Below are 15959 nucleotides of genomic sequence, written 5' to 3' on the forward strand. Positions count from 1 at the left end.
TTATGCTTTAAGCGAGGGGGAGCGCTACTTACAGGCGAGGTTCCTCCTCTGCCATAATACTCCTTACTCGGCCAACAGTGCGCACGGACCCCGCCTGCATCTCCCCCAGCAGCGCGTCCGTCTCTGTCACCTGCAGATTCCGTTCTCCTTCTCCTTTCCTTCAGACTCCTTTTATGTCGGCTTTAATCAGCCCTTGCTCACACCTGAGCGCAGCAATTACGCAGCGCAATTACAATGTGCGCAATTACCCAACATGCATGAAAAATTCAAAAGTCTAAAATAAAGGAAAACAATCATATAAAAAAGAAACATCAAAACATGCAAAGCTCAAGAAGAAAATACAAAGAAAAACAAATCATATCTTCCTCTCCAAACATGCAAAGCATAAAACTAACATTTAAATGAAAGAAAACCATAAACCATATTTTTCCCTGTGCAACACACTGACGTCACTGACGCAACAGTACGTGGACGGCAGGATTGTGATTGTTTTTTTCCCCACAGTCCTCATTTTCAATAAAAGAGCAGACATTTACTGCTAAAACTAGAAAAAGTTGTAACCACAAATGTCAGGAAATACTGTAAGAAAATGCTAAATTTATCTGGAAAAAAATTTTGCGTGTGCTTTTTTTAATTGTATTTTTCATTTAGCAGTTCAAGATAATGATAATTCCATAGATATAATAGCGACCTTTAAGCTATACCGTCTCAGTAACAGAGATGAAAACACAAGGAGAAACAAGCAAGCACGAAAATTATTGCACTTTTTTAAATTAATCAAGTGATTAGAATTTTTTGTGCGATTAATTGATTATTGCGACAGGCCTCAAGACTTGAGACTTGACTTGGACTTGCAAAAAATGACTTGTGAACATGTCTGTCTGAAATACATGCTAAGAAAAAGGAAAAAAAAAAAAAACTACAAAACATAAAGATCTTGAAATACTCAAATATTTAAAAATTGGATTTCCAAAATGTATTTTAATTTTAATTCTTCAAAGTTGTGCGATCATTAAATACGTAAAATAGTATTAAGTTTGCTTTTGGTAAATCTGTTATCATAAGTTCAAAATGACTGATATTGTCCTACAAACATAAAATGTGAATAAAATGTAATTAAAAAAGCTGAAATTATATAATCTTAAAGGCATAAAAATGTATTTTGATGAGCGATTAATCTCATCATTTGTTTTTGATTAATCAATAAATAATCAGATAGGCAAAGATTCTTTAAAGAAGATTTTTTACGGAATTAAAACAAGGTGAAATTAAAACTTTTTCACTTGAGGAGTTCTGGTTTTTAATCTTGAAGCAAAATTTTTATGTATTTAACAATCTTGGTTCTACGTTCACACAGCAGCCTAAAGTAACCCAAATCCAATTTATTTATTTATTTTTTTTGCCCATAAGCGACCTGTATATAACCCTTTTTTCTTTTAAAGTTTTTACGGCACTAGTGGCTCGTTTTTTCGACAGTAGGCTGACAAGAAAGAGAGTATGAGAGACGACCATATTCAAACCCCAGTCGCCTGCGTCGAGGACTAGGCCTCTGCACATGGTCGTGCGTGCTAACCACTGCGCCACCTGCACTCCCAACCTGTACCTAATCTTTTCATGACGGCATGAATAACTCCGGCCATTAATTGACCTGAACGTCATTAATAGTCAATAAAAGGTCCCAATTCTGTGTCTTGCTACACAGAAGCGGGAAGAAAACAACCATGGTGGACGATGATGTTGAGAGCAGTCTTTTTTCTTTTTACCATCTTCAAACGATTGAGTTTTAAGGTTGGGAAAGACGCTAGATGCGCTCCAGCACTACCATCCATGTTTACTTCCCTAAACACGGTGCACGCTGGCTTGTGACGTTTGTTTAAGCTGTGTGAATGCAGTTCACACAGGAGATCACATACATGTCGCATATATTTGGAAATGTGAACGGCAACACACAAAAAAAAGGATTTAAAAAAAAATATCTAAATCGAGCATTAAGGCCTACAGTGTGAACGAAGCCTAATTGGGTCACTTTTTCAGCTAAAGGCATGTTTTAGAGTCTCTATTCTCCAATTAACAATTAATTGCTTATCAGTCAGTCACTTGATTATTACTTCAATAATCGATTAATCACGCTTAATCCGATTTACTGTTTCAGCCCTAATTTACTTTGATTAAAAAATGAAAAGAAAATACAGATTTCATCAAACTTTTTTTACTTTTCTTTTAGACTAAACAACAAACATTTTACAGTGAACTTGAAACATAACTAAATGTTTAGCAGTGAGGATTTCAATGCTTTTACTGCAATAAGAATATGATGAAAATGTCTTTTTGAGTCGATTTAAATCTGAAGATTCTTACAATCAGAGCTTCGATATTTTCTTGATTATTTTTTAGGGTTTAGATCAGGGGTGGGAAATTCCAGTTCCTGGGGGCCAGTAACCTGCAACTTCTAGATCCATCCTTGGTCCAACACACCTGAATCAAATGGCTGAGTTACCTCCTCAGTTTGCAGTTAGTTCCTCCCTATTATCTGATTGATTCAGGTTCTTTGAACCAAAGGCACATCTAAAAGTTGCAGGATACCGGCCCCCAGGAACTGGAACTGCCCACCCCTGTTTTAGATGAATTATTTATTATTTATGTCCAGTTTATTTCTGTAGAAACTAAACAGAACTAGGAGCCTTTTAGAGGCGACATCGTCCACCTGAGCAGCAGAGTCAGCGTTTTTCTGTCTAAAATCACTCTGACCTGCGGGCTAACCGGACCCGTTTCCCCTCAGATGGGCTCTCAGTACGGCTCGCAGCAGCAGAACCTGAGCAGCTACAGCCAACCGGGTCAGCCGCCGTACTTCAGCCCCCCCCAGCAGCAGCCGGCTGCCCCCAGCCAGCCTCCCTACATGCAGCCCTGCCCGCTGCCCTCACAGGTAGGATTCCGTCTCCATGGTGACAGTATATCCGAAGTGGAAAATGTTCTGAATGAGGACGGGATGCTGATTGGTTGATTCTGACATCCTGCTTGTTTTAACCTGTCGAGCTAAAGCTGAATCTGTCTCCAGGAGGTCCCTCAGGAGGCGTACGGGGGGCGGGGCAAGTCTGCAGCGATGACTCCTGGGAAACCAAACCACGAGGACATGAGTGGGAGCCAGCAGGAGAGGCCGTCCAGCCTGCCGGTGAGTCCAGGAGCAGCAGAGCTTTTTACTGACCGAGAAACGACGGAAATGATCGATGACCTAGAAAAATAACAGCTTAGTTTGAACATTCAACTTTCATTTTATTTTGAAAAGCCCCTCAGTGTTCCTCCTCTCATCATTAAAGTGATCTGTTTTTCCTGGTGTTTTGTTGACGTCCCAGTTTGGCCCAGTGGGTCAGCGCTGACACACACAGCAGAGTTATTTTCAGAGCAGAGCTGATTGTGATTCAGACTCTGACTGCGGCAGATTGAACAGCTTCTGGCCCCGCCGCTGCCTTTGCTCTCAGGTCGTCCTGCAGATCCTCCTCCTTCTCCGTAATGATGGCGGCCATCCCTGCCAGCAGCTGAAATGTACAGAGATCGCGCTCCGAGCCGCTGAAGCTTTCCGCTGGGTCTCATTGTCAGAAGCACAGCAGAACTAATGATGGTTCTGATCCATAACGACTCGCTGAGAAAAATACTCCTGAGATCCTGGTTTTAAAACATCCTGCTTGAAGATGCTGAAAAGAGGCAGCTTTATAAACAGAGTAAAGCTTCGCCTGTAACCGATTTTTATTCTTTAAATTCCCAACGGCTAAATCTGTGAGAAAGATTATAGATATTCATAATGGCATTGATGGGGAAGGGAAAAAGATAACGATACTAAAATAGATCAGAAATCTTTATGGTCGCACAGTGGGGAAATTCAGACGTGTGTCAAGTGAAGTAGGAGCTTCACAGGGATTGGTTCATGGAGGGGGGCAGGAGAATGACGGTGTATTTCAGTGTAACCAGCTTTAAGCTTTTAGGCTCCTTTTTTGTCAGCCTATCTGACCTTTGACCTTCTGATGTTGAGCCTAGGCCCTCCCATTCTCTCCTTCTTGTCTCGCTGCCTCCTGTTCCTCCGTCTGAACTTCTGCTGCTGATGCAGTTGCCGTGGCGACTGCTGGTTGTGACGACAGGGCAGTAAGACGGCAGAGTTGCAGCAGACGGCTGCTTTGTGAGTCCTCTGCACATCTGACCTCAGATCAGAGGTCTCTTTATCGGACGGCGCCGTGTGGAAGAGACTGGCTCTGAGATCGGATCGGGTCGTGGAGCTCCGTCTTTGGGCTTCATATTGTCATGGCAACCCGATTCTCTTCTATGACACGAGGTTTCATCATCCATAATGGCTCTGGTTCTCATGAGCTGATTGTGCAGCTGCTTCTGACTCAGATTGCAGGACCCGGATCGGCGGAAACGGAAACAAAGCCGCAAACATCTGGAATGAAACCACCTCCGGTCCTCACAGAGATACACAAACAGATGCGGTAAACTGGAGCTGCAGGGAAACACTGTACCGACAGAGAGGAGCTGCTGATTGGTGGAGCTGTTGATTCAGAGCTCTGATTGGCTGGGGAACAGCACTACATTACTGCATTTTTATTTTTATTTACTTTATCATTCATTCAAAGCTCAGGATGAGGCTGGAGTTCTGCTTCCACTCAGAAGGTGGGATTTTAGGCCAGAATTATTACCTGTACTGTTATCACTAAATGTTGGATACACCGTGGATGTTAACGCAGATTAACAGCAAGCCAAACTCTCTCTTTCCTGAACCAGGAAGCTGAGCTTCTTGCTCTTTTATTACTGTCTTCTTACAATTTTATACAATTTTGTGAGAAGCTCAATGAAAGCTTTGAGTGAAACAGAGACAGAAAATAAAATATGCATCAGCTCTAAATGCACAGAATAAACTTCTAATGTCAGAAAGCATTAAATACAATTAACCTTAGCGGCTGTTATGAATCTATGGAAGAGGATTAGGGCCACTGAAACAATAAAAAAAGTATTTTTTTATTTTAGTATAATATGAGAAAAAGTCTGAATTCTGAGTTTTTTTCTGACTTACGCTTCTGTTTCAATTGACCCATATTTATGCTGCGTTCTCCTGTTCTCCAGACTTTCCGGGGTTCTTATCAAGAACATACTTGGCGAGGACATGAGTCCGTACTGGTGTTCATGGCTAGCTAGCGCTCCATCGGACAGCCGGCTACAGCCTGAAGCTGCTCCCAGTGTTTTAATTTCAACGCCTATAAGCAGGGCTCTACTGACCGACCAACACAATCAACCGTAATGACAGGGAATGAAAACATGCTAAGCAGGCAGAGCAGAGACGGAAGCAGTTATGTTGACACGCTCCTATCTCAAAAACGTCCATCACTAGAGCTTAATTCTCCGACTTTATCCATTTTAGCCTCAGAAGGAACAGTGCAGCCGTCAGAAGGAACATATTTCTGCAGCACAGGGTCCTTTAGCCACCGGCTGCCACAGTGAGTCCAAACCTCCAGAGAAATGGATCATTTCTTACCCTGATTCCCCGTTTCCCAGGCAGGCAGTCAGGTTATCCTCAGGTCCCAGCTCTCCCTCACTATCTGGGGGGCTTTATCCCTGAAATGCTCGGCCGCTACATGTGTCCGCTCCGGGTCACCTCCATACTGCCTGGTGTTGCTGCTGTTCCAGGGGTTTCTGCGGGTCATTAAAAATCATGAAAAGTCATTAAATTATTGTTTAAATTAAGGCCTTAATTGGCATTAAAATTCATTAAATGTGTTTATTGTGGCATTTAAAATGCTTTATTAAAAAAAAAATTTATAAAAGCAATTTCGTCAGACCTATTATATCATGATATATTTGTATGGAACTGCTTCCGGTTGATCGCAAAGCTGTATGTTCAGAAAAGAAGGTTGAGTCAGAGAAAAGGCTAGAGAATGGGGCGGAAATAAGCAAATTTCAACAAAAGCGGCTGGAAAACGAGGAATTCAGGACATGGCTGCAGCCTGTCGACGGGTACCTGTTGGTGGCATTAAAATTATTTTTAAGAGCTTTAAAAAGCATTAAATTTGAGTTATTCATTCCTGTATAAACCCTGTGTTCACGGTTGCCAACGGCGATGGAGTGTATCTGCTGTCAGGAAGCTGACCGTGAGGGAAGTTGTGCTTTAAGGATGTTCGGACATCTAGACATCCATAGTTTTTAAAGTTATGATGATGCGACACTTGTTCTTAACTAAATGGGTTTTTTTTTTTATAGTTTTTTTGTAAATAACCGTCCCACCGTGTCGGTGACCCGGACCATCAATGAGTCTCTGTCTCTCTTCCAGGACCTTTCCCGCTCCATCGACGACCTGCTCACCGGCACGGAGGCCCCGGTGAGCTCAGGGGCCTCGGGGTCTGGCAGCACTCACGGAGACCAAGGGACCCCAGGGGCCCGCTCACCGTTCTCCCCCCACGTCTCGCCGCGCCTCCCCCCGCCAGCTCGAACTGGGCCTTCGCCCGCCCCATCGCTGTCCCCCGCGGGATCCCGTTCAGGGCCCCTGTCCCCCACCAGCACCAGCGGCCCAGGTTGGCTGAGGATGATGAAGAATGACGCCACAACTTAAACTGTGCTGTAACATTTTATCTTGTCTGTGTCTCAGGCTCTCAGGTGGCCCCCCAGGTGGCCCCCGGTCCTGGATCAGATGCTGGCTCCCATCCCTCCCAGTCAGCCATGCCTTCAGACAGAGGTAATTGCTCCGTTTCGATCATCTGGGGGCCCAGAATGAGGGCCGCCTCTCACTGCTCTATGAATCTTTTTCAGGTTTCCCACCCTCCATGCAGCGCAGCACCCAGGGCTCTCATTTTGGACCCTCACCCATGTCCCCCCACCCGGCACCAGTGGGCCCCATGCACAACAGCCCCTACCACCAGAGCAGCCACTCCTACGGCCCCCCAGGTAAGACATAAGGGCCCCATGCTGCTGCAGAAGAATGATTCTGTCTCTGTGTGACGTCCGCTTTGATCTACAGGTAACTACCCCCGGCCCCCCCACTACGGAGGGACGCCTGCTGCCGGCTACAGCGGTCCAACCCCGGGGCCCAACGTGGGCCTGAACACCACGGGCCCCATGCACGGTCAAGGCCCCTCAACCCCATCAGGCCGTGGCCCCGGGCCTGGAGCCGGGGGCCGTCCCTACACTGCAGGACCGGGCACCATGGCCCCCACCTCCCCAAACATGCCCCAAGCTGCTGGCCAAGGCATGGGGCCCTTAGGGCCAAATGCCAGCTGTAAGCCGCCGGAGATGGGCCCCAACTCTGGACCAGGTGCCAACTCCTCCCACAGCAGGTGAGAACCAGGTGATAGGTGGCAGAGAAGCGCCCTCTGGTGTCTGGAAGCTGAACTGTTTGGAGAAAAAGGAAACGGTTCGTTAAACGATGCTCTGCAGACGAGTCTGAACGAGACGCAGGAACCGGTTTCCTTTTAAACGAGCGATTATCATAAAACTGAAAAGATTCGCTTTGATTCCTGAATTCAACCATCAGAAAAGGTTGATGATGATGATGTTCCTTTTTTATGTTCATCATTTGTTATAAGCTGCGTCTCTGTTGACGACCTTAAATATGAAATATGATGAGTTTCCATCCACATCCAGGCAGGGCGGCTACTCAGCAATGAGCCCGATGGGAGGAGGGCCTTACAGCCTGCAGCCGGGCAGCAACTCCGGCAGGATGACCCCACAGGGACCCCCTTACACCGCCGCAGGTAGGACCGCAGTCCAGAAGCCCCATATTTAGGATCAGGAATGTCTCAGGGGGCGTAATCCATCATCTGTGTTTTTAATTCCTTCCTGCCAGGCTTAGGGGTGATGGCTGCTGACGGGATGGGTCCTCATGGAGAACTAAAGCAGCGGATGGAGCTCAGCAGGGAGGCCGTCGGTCCTGCAGCCGAACAGCTCAAACTGAAGGTTTGTTCCTCAGCTCATTTCTCCCTTTAGCTCGATTCTTCAGAAAAATTAATGAAAGATTCAGGAGCTTGACTGCTGAACATTTCTGCAGGTCTGAGCAGCCTCTGTCCACAGCTGCAGTTTCTAAACTCTTTTAAGGAGGCATCTGAAGGTGAAAGTTCAGGGATGATATAAAAACACCTGAGATACTGTGAACAAAGCCAGTCAGCTTTAAGAGGGAATAATGTTTTAGCAAGCAGAAGTTTAATGTTTAGATTATTAATTCGGTGCATTTCTGAGGATTTTTCAGGGAAGAACCGGTTATTTTTGGCCGATATCAATATCATGCGTTAATATTGTTGTTTTAGTTAATAACTGATGTTTTCAGGTATTTATTTACTGGTATGTAAAAATGACATGCGACTGCTTTAGTCTAGTTGCAAGTATGACGCAGACACAGATCTGTCTATAAAGTACACTTTTCTCTCTAATGCAAGGTGGTGGAGGTGCGATGGTTTGAGCTATTTTATCCTGGGATTAAGTTTTTAGGTGAGATCACCAGAGAGTGGCGGCCTAGTGGTTAGGGTATAGAGCTTGGAATCCTGAGGTTCTGAGTTCAAGTCCTGCTCCCACAGCTTTTCGCAGATATTTTTGATTTATGCCCAATATTGAAGTGATCTGCGCTATGTCATTCCACGCCACAACGCCAGAGGGACAATCAGGAACCAGCTGTGGGTCTAGATACGGCCGCGGCGGTGAGGAAGTGGGGGCAGGTTTTTGCGACAATGGAGGGATATGAGGGCCAAAAAGAGCGGGGATCCAGGTGGAAAAAGGATCCCAGCGTTCTCGCGCACCTCGCTCTTGTTGTTGGTCCATCTTCACGAGCCGTTTTTCACAATGGTGGTCATACAAACAAAACAAGCCGGTAAGGAATCAAACAGGAAATACGCATAGTGTAGAGCGGATGTAGATTTGACCAATCAGAGGCCTCCTGTCTGCAGTGCCACTGAGTGTCTGCGGAAGGGAGTGGGGACATCTCTGCGTTCACTACGACACAAGCAGACAACCTGGTTTCGAAGTATAAATCAGCCTTTAGACGATTATAGGTCATTGCAGGCTAACAAAAGAAGCTAAACAATCCCCATCCCAAAGGGGTGGATCACCTCTTCCGTTCCAATTTGCATGTTTCCAAAACTGCTAAATGTTTCCTTGAGATGTTTGCCTCTAGGTCTTCACCGTTTCACGGCCCTGATTGTTCTCCTGTCCAGAGTCACGGTTCCTAAACTAGAAATCACCTCAGCCCCTCGGCTTTAAACTTTTCGTTTATTTTTCAAAGTATTCTCTTGTACTGTTAAAACAGTTTTTGTACTGTTAAAACAGGTGTTATTTTTTCACTGTGATTCTTTAAAAACTGCTATAAGGGAAAATCAATCAATAAGGGTCAAATCCAGGATGGACATTTCAGGCTTTTTGATCCTGCAGAAAAAAAAACAGTGGGAGCATCTTGAACCTTTTTAAAACATTAAGGGTTTGGAACTTGCTAGTTTTTTTTATTTCCTTTGAAGCTCTTTAGAATCGTTAGCTGCAGCGCTAAACTGAAATAACTAAATTCAGTTTAAGACTAAAAGCAGCGACCTGGATGTTTTCTTTATTCCAGAGTTCAATCATTACGATCAACCTGAATTAGATTTAGTCATAAAATAACAAAAAACAAGTTCAGTCGGATGTAAACTGTAAAGCAGAGTTCACGGATTAGCGGACCGCGGTCCTGGTCCGGACCCACCTCCTGGCTAATCCGGGCCCAACTGATTTAAAACGATTATAAATGACTGCGTGTTTTCAGACGGCAGTGTCTAATTTCACTTGCGCCGCTTCTCCTGTTAATACGGTAAAGCCCTGGGGAGCGTCCGGCTCCAGGCTGCACGTGATCCAAATGAGCCAATGAGCTGTCAGTCTGGGTTGCTGCTGCTGCTACTTTTAGACACAGCAGTCAAACCTGTGGCAAGCCGGGAAAGAAGGAGAAGACGATGAGAAAAAGAGAGCAGAGAAAGTGTGGACTGCTGGAAGAACTGTGGTGAACTGGTGAAAGAAAAGTGAAATGGCGTGCTCAAAGATGACCCTGCACATTTAGAGGATGTTTGGCTCAACCTGCTGCTGTGAAGCAGGATTCTCCACCATGAACAGAATCAACAATAAATCTGGATCCAGGCTCAAAATGAGCTCCTTGATATGTGCTTGAGAATGGCTTAGTCTCCGGATAAACCCAGGTTTAAAGCCTTGCAGGGCAGCCTAAAGCTCACTGCCAACATTAAGACAGAAAAAAGAAAGAAAAATAACAAAAAACTGTATGTTCAGGTGTTTGATAAAATATATAAATCAGGAAATTGTCTGTATAGCAAACTAAACGATTGTTCTCTACTTCAAATAAGACTTTAAGTTTTAAAATGAAAAAAATTTCACTTTTTTTTTGTATATATTTATTATTAAAAAAACCAATGTATAACATGATGCATAAGCGCCTAATTTTCTTTCAGTGTTAAGTTCCGTTTAAAGTAGGGATGCACGATATTGGGATTTTGGCCGATATCCGATATGCCGATATTTTAAAACTCATGTAGCCGATAACTGATATCGATACCGATGTTAAAGCTGGACAAAAATAAGTAGTCATTGAAAATAGCAGTTTTTTTATCCATTTCTGACACTTTGAAAAATGATAAACTCAAATATATTTTCATATGCTGATATCAAATAGATTTTTAAAAACGCGGTATCGATCTATTTTACTTTCAAAATCTGGTGAAATTTCATCTTTCTGTTACAAACTCTCGTGATATTTTGCAAATTCTTGTGAGATTTTGTTAGTAAAATAGATCCATACCGCGTCAATATATCAACATATAAAAATATGGCAACATTTGGTGAATTTTCGGGGGATTTCGTAGCATAACGATGACATATAGCAATATTTCATTAGTAAAAGAGATTGATATGGTGTTTTTAAATGGCAATATATCAGCATATGAAGATACTGGGATATTTTAATGTAACAATATTTTTTCCCTCGTCTTTAGAAGTTTTTAAATCTGTAAAAAAGTTTCTGAGGAAGAAGAAGTAGTATTTTTTTTTACACTTTAGAAACTCAGAAGTTGATCAAATATCGGGTTAAATATCGGTGGGGTGGCCGATGTCCCATATTCAGTTTTAAGGCCGATACCGATAGGGGGCCGATTATATCGTGCATCCCTAGTTTAAAGTAACAGATTATAATTAAAAATATCTCCGGACCTTTACTGGTTGATGATTTTCTTCATTAAGATGCTGCTGATTTTTAATTGTTACTCCTGCCTTAGATAAACTAGTTATCTTCTAACGTGTTTTGACTAAAGGTTCAGAATCTACTGGGTTTCAATCTGATTTTTCTTCCTCAGTGAGACTCAGAGCCTTTTTCACCTCTAATGATGCAGATAATTTATTGTTCTAACTGGTTAAATAAATCTCAGTGAGGGGATTAAAGCTCCACATTTAGAGTTTTCCTTTTTTTAGGCTGAATCTCTGAAACAGAAACAGGATCTGATGTGGAGATTAAACCTGAGGTGAGAATAACTCCAGGTGGGAGAATCTGGGTAAAAAGCCGCTCTCTGTTTGGCTGACAGTGATGATCAGTTTGTTTCCAGCAAAACGAGGAGCTGCAGCTCATCTCTACAGCTCCCATGTCTCCACCTCGCTGCTCCCGTCTGACTCTGCTCCCCTCATTAGGAGGAGGCGAGGAGGCGACCTTGATCCCAGCCGGCTCAGATCTGGCTCCGGCTGCCGAGGTTCTGACTTTAACTGGAGTTGAGCTGCTTTGATCCTGCAGTTTGTCGACTTGGTCTTCCAACCTCTGCTGCTGCTGCTGCTGCTCGTTTCAAGACGGAGAAGTTTACTCACTCTAGCCTAGTTTTTAAGTTATTATTCTATATAAACTGTGAGAGAAACACTGGAAGAAGATGAGACGTGACAAACAAAGGTGCTTGTTTCTGCTCCAGTTGAGACTAATAAATCCCAGGTTGTTAGAAACATGTCAGCTCAGGTCACAGAGAGAAGTTTCCCTTTGATCCTGAATCTGCTCTCCATCTCATGTTCAGGAGGAAGATCTTGGTGAGGAAGCAGAGAAATTATTTAAAATTATGAAAGGATGAAGAAATGAGGTTCTGGTCTATTTTTTGAAAGAATGAAACAGAGGAGTTAACGTTCATCCATCTGAGTGATTATTGATCCGACTGAAGCTCTGTGATTCCTGATAATTGGCCTCCAGGGCGTTTGGCTCCAACTTTACTGTGATTCATTAAAAGTTTGCCGACATTCATTTCTGCACAGGTTGCTTGGAATCTAAAACTGCATTTAAATTAGGTTAAAGGAAAAGTCCGGTCAGAAATGAATAATCAATGGATCATTATATCTAAAACGAATATGTTTGCGGCGACTTAATGAATTTAAGATAATCAGTAAAAAAAAAATAAAAACAATAATTTGTTGCGATGCCTGGGAGCGGCCATTTTTGCCCAAAGAGAGCGTTAGCATTGTTAGATTGTGGAGCAGGAACATGTGTGGAGCTTTTAGGGTGTTCTGGTATTTAAAATTGGTCTCAGTCCTGATCTAAAGTTTTTGCTGTTTTAGGAACTAGTTTCAGTACCGATCTTAATGTGTTGTGGTCTCTGTTAAAGAAAAAGTCCGGTCAGCAAGGAATAATCAATGGATCGTTATTTATACCTAAAACTAATACGTTAGCAGTGATTTAATTTAGCGTTAATCAGTGACAAATTAAAAATACAGAGTCTGGGAGCGGCCATTTTTGCCCAAATATAGTAGCCCCTTCCTCCTGCCATCTTCCAGCAGTGACGTCACGGTGCGGTAAGCCTAGCGCCATTTTCCCACTTTCCAAGCTAAATCAATGGGAACTACTAGACACATCTGCAATCAACAACAATTATTGAAGATTTCCAGAGGACTTCACCATTGAAATTCACCAGAGCTATAGTGAAACTGACAATGTCCACGTGCATGGCAGCTGGATGCTGGAATACATCGGGTAAAAGTGGAAAAAAAAGAGTTATTCCACCTTTCTGATTCCTGATCCTCCACGGACGGGTTGGTCGTTGGATCGCCAACTTGAAGAGGGAGGATTTGCCATCGAACTTCTGGCCAGAGAAAAAACACCTAATATGTAGCCAAGATTTGGAAGAAGAATGTTTTCAAGATGACTTGGATAATAGCGCGTTGTGACAAAAACCAGATACAGCACTGGGACTTGATCAACAGCCGATACCGCACCGTGACGTCACAAACCAGTAGGTGGCAGTAGTGTTCTTTGACAAACATGGATGCCTCCAGGAAAGCACATTCACATGAAAATTACTCTGAATTAAAAACACTTATCATTTCTTCAAAAGTATGAAATAATTTCATATTAAAAGTACTTTCAGAAGTTTGAATTCTGAATATGACCAGACTTTTCATTTTAAGATCTTGGCTCTTTCTCTGTGTTAAAACTTGGATCTGGTTCCCTGTCGAGCTAAAACACTCATTGATTGGGTGGAGGATGGCGTGACTAGAAAGCTGATATCTCCTCTTTCCCACTGAAAATAGCAGGTTAACGCGTGTTTTTCTAACACCGCTAACAATCGCCATTTTACTCCCTTCTTATTGGCAGATAAAGCTTGTCTAACCCCTCGCTGGCAGCTGCAAGGTCTCTAACCTCCACTCCCCCCACCACTGCATGTTGACATCGTCACGTTAGGTTAGCTTTGATGATGTCACCAGTGCGACAAAAATCAGGAAAGTAAACAATGGAGAGCAACATGGAAGGAAGCGAGGGCTTAGTCGGTGTGCTTTATTGTTTCTCTCTATTATCCATCTGAATCCCCTCACTAGAGCTGCTCCATGTTTATCGGATGTAACCAGAGTTGTTTCTGCTTGTTAGATCGGAACCGACCGGCGAGTTGACGTCCGAACAGTCGCATTCAATGGTGTCATGTAAATTAGCGGGTCAACCATCAGTGAACTGTTCCTACTGCCACTAGAAGCTGATTGTTTTCGGGGTTAAATGGGTTTTTCGGCCAGTGGGTAAGGCGTATTTTACCACTGCAGCAGGATTACACCAGGTAGCGCTAGCTGACTATTGTTTTTTAGCTTTCACTCTTCAGATGACCGCCTGGTTTCCAGGTCACCTCAGATTGATTCATCCCTTTGATCCAGGCGTGTTAAAGGGGGAAGGCTTCATGTCGTAGGCTCAGGTTGAGATCCGGCGGTTTAGTTCTTGGTGATCCCTCTGATCGCTCTACGATCTGACCTTGGGTCTGGTTACCGTGTGTTTCCCAGCAGGATGGCTACAGCTCCCAGTGCGGGCCGCACCCCCCCACCCCCTATCCCATGTCCCCCGGCTCGGCTAGCGTGTCCTCCTGTGTGGGGGAGGACGGTGATGGCATCAGCTGCCCCGCCTGGCTCAGGACTCCTCCCAGCCCGGTAAGCCCCTCCCACTAAGATTCTGAGTTCGACTTTAAAGACTAGGAACCTTCAGAAAAAAAACGACTGCTTTGATGCGCCTCTGAGGGCAAAATGATGTCGTCTCTGTGTCCAGAAGCCCAACGCTGCCACCATGACCACGGAGAAGATCACCAGGCTCTATGAGATGGGCTCAGAGCCGGAGAGGAGGCTGTGGGTGGACCGCTACCTGTCCTTCATGGAGGAGAGAGGGACGCCGGTCCCAAACCTTCCGGCGGTCGGGAAGAAGCCTCTGGACCTGTGCCGCCTTTACCTGGCTGTGCGAGAGGTCGGAGGACTGGCCATGGTGAGGTTTCCCTCGCTGCTCTTTGCTCCGGCTGCCTCTCTAGTCAGTAAACATGTTTTCTATCCTCGGGTTGATGGATCCGGTTTGGGTCTGCGTCTCTCCTCCTTTCAGGTGAACAAGAACAAGAAGTGGAGAGAGCTGTCGTCCCTGCTGAACGTCGGGACGTCCAGCAGCTCGGCCAGCTCCCTGAAGAAGCAGTACATCCAGTACTTGTTCGCCTACGAGTGCAAGATGGAGAGAGGAGAGGAGCCTCCGCCCGAGGGCGCCGGCGACGCCAAGAAGCCCGCTTCCCTGCAGGCCAAGGCTCAGCCGCCTTCTCCAGGTGAGACAACATGAAGCACGGCGCCCAGAGAAGCCGCTGCTGTTTCACAGATGGAGTGATGTAACGGCCTCGTGGTGAGCCGTCTGGTGAGAGCTCAGTGTGAACAGAAACATTAGTGACCTCATTTTGACCCAGTTACCCACAATGCCTCTGTGATCCCACTCTGCAGAGGGAAATAAACACGTTTCTGTTGTCGTCTTAATAAACATGATAGAAAACAGGCAGGTTCTCCTTTTTTTTCTGCCTTTTCTACCTGATTTATATTACAATAATGTAGAATAATGTTTGTTTCCAGACTTTTAAAAACCTGATTTCTTTTTTAAGCTTAAAAAATAACAGAAACTTTTCTGATCATTATCAAAAATGAACAAAAAAATATTTTACTCAGACCTTATGTGACTGAACCTCTAATAAAAACAAAAAAAAATGATATTTATCCTCATTTTCTGACAGTCTAAATAAAAGATCCCAGATTTTCTCCATCCAGTCTGAGTGAGTTTAGCTGCTAATGGAAAAAAAAATATTACAAACTGTCAATCATTTTCCTTCCATTTCACTGTAAGGATCTAGTTAGACCCCAAGATCAAGGTGTAAATACTTTTCCAAGGTGCTTTTGCCAATCTCAAAACCCATTTTTAAACCATTTAATAAAAATAATCAGTTCTATTATGTTGGTCAAAGGTTACTAAGCTTTATCTGATAGTAAAATAGTTCATAGAGCAGAAACATGTAGCAGCTCATCTTTTCTAAACTGTGTTTGCAGTAAATGATTGTATCTGGTTATTGAAGGGCAGCTGGTTTGATTTAGTTTGTAAGAAGTCTGCAAATAAACAAGCTTTAGATGTTTCCACAGAGATCTGAGGGCCCTGTCACGCTGCCGCATGCCTGACGTCCCAGAAT

At 44.0% G+C, this 15959-nt stretch overlaps 1 protein-coding gene across 2 annotated transcripts in view; it reads left to right on the forward strand.

Moving 5' to 3' along the window:
- The window catches only part of arid1b (AT rich interactive domain 1B (SWI1-like)), a 40240-nt gene that overhangs the window by 13098 nt on the left and 11183 nt on the right, over positions 1–15959 (forward strand). Inside the window, exons 3-13 of one of the 2 annotated variants that reach the window (XM_038294269.1) lie at positions 2780–2923; positions 3056–3169; positions 6311–6551; positions 6626–6712; positions 6787–6921; positions 6995–7310; positions 7618–7727; positions 7820–7929; positions 14272–14412; positions 14528–14737; positions 14849–15059. In XM_038294269.1, the coding sequence (XP_038150197.1) occupies positions 2780–2923; positions 3056–3169; positions 6311–6551; positions 6626–6712; positions 6787–6921; positions 6995–7310; positions 7618–7727; positions 7820–7929; positions 14272–14412; positions 14528–14737; positions 14849–15059 (1819 nt within the window). Of the gene's footprint in view, positions 1–2779; positions 2924–3055; positions 3170–6310; positions 6552–6625; positions 6713–6786; positions 6922–6994; positions 7311–7617; positions 7728–7819; positions 7930–14268; positions 14413–14527; positions 14738–14848; positions 15060–15959 lie in introns of both variants that reach the window. The other variant, XM_038294268.1, reaches the window with a different exon arrangement.

The sequence above is a fragment of the Cyprinodon tularosa genome, unplaced genomic scaffold, assembly GCF_016077235.1.
Source record: "Cyprinodon tularosa strain WSP-4 unplaced genomic scaffold, ASM1607723v1 ctg338, whole genome shotgun sequence".
Classification (NCBI taxonomy): domain Eukaryota; kingdom Metazoa; phylum Chordata; class Actinopteri; order Cyprinodontiformes; family Cyprinodontidae; genus Cyprinodon; species Cyprinodon tularosa.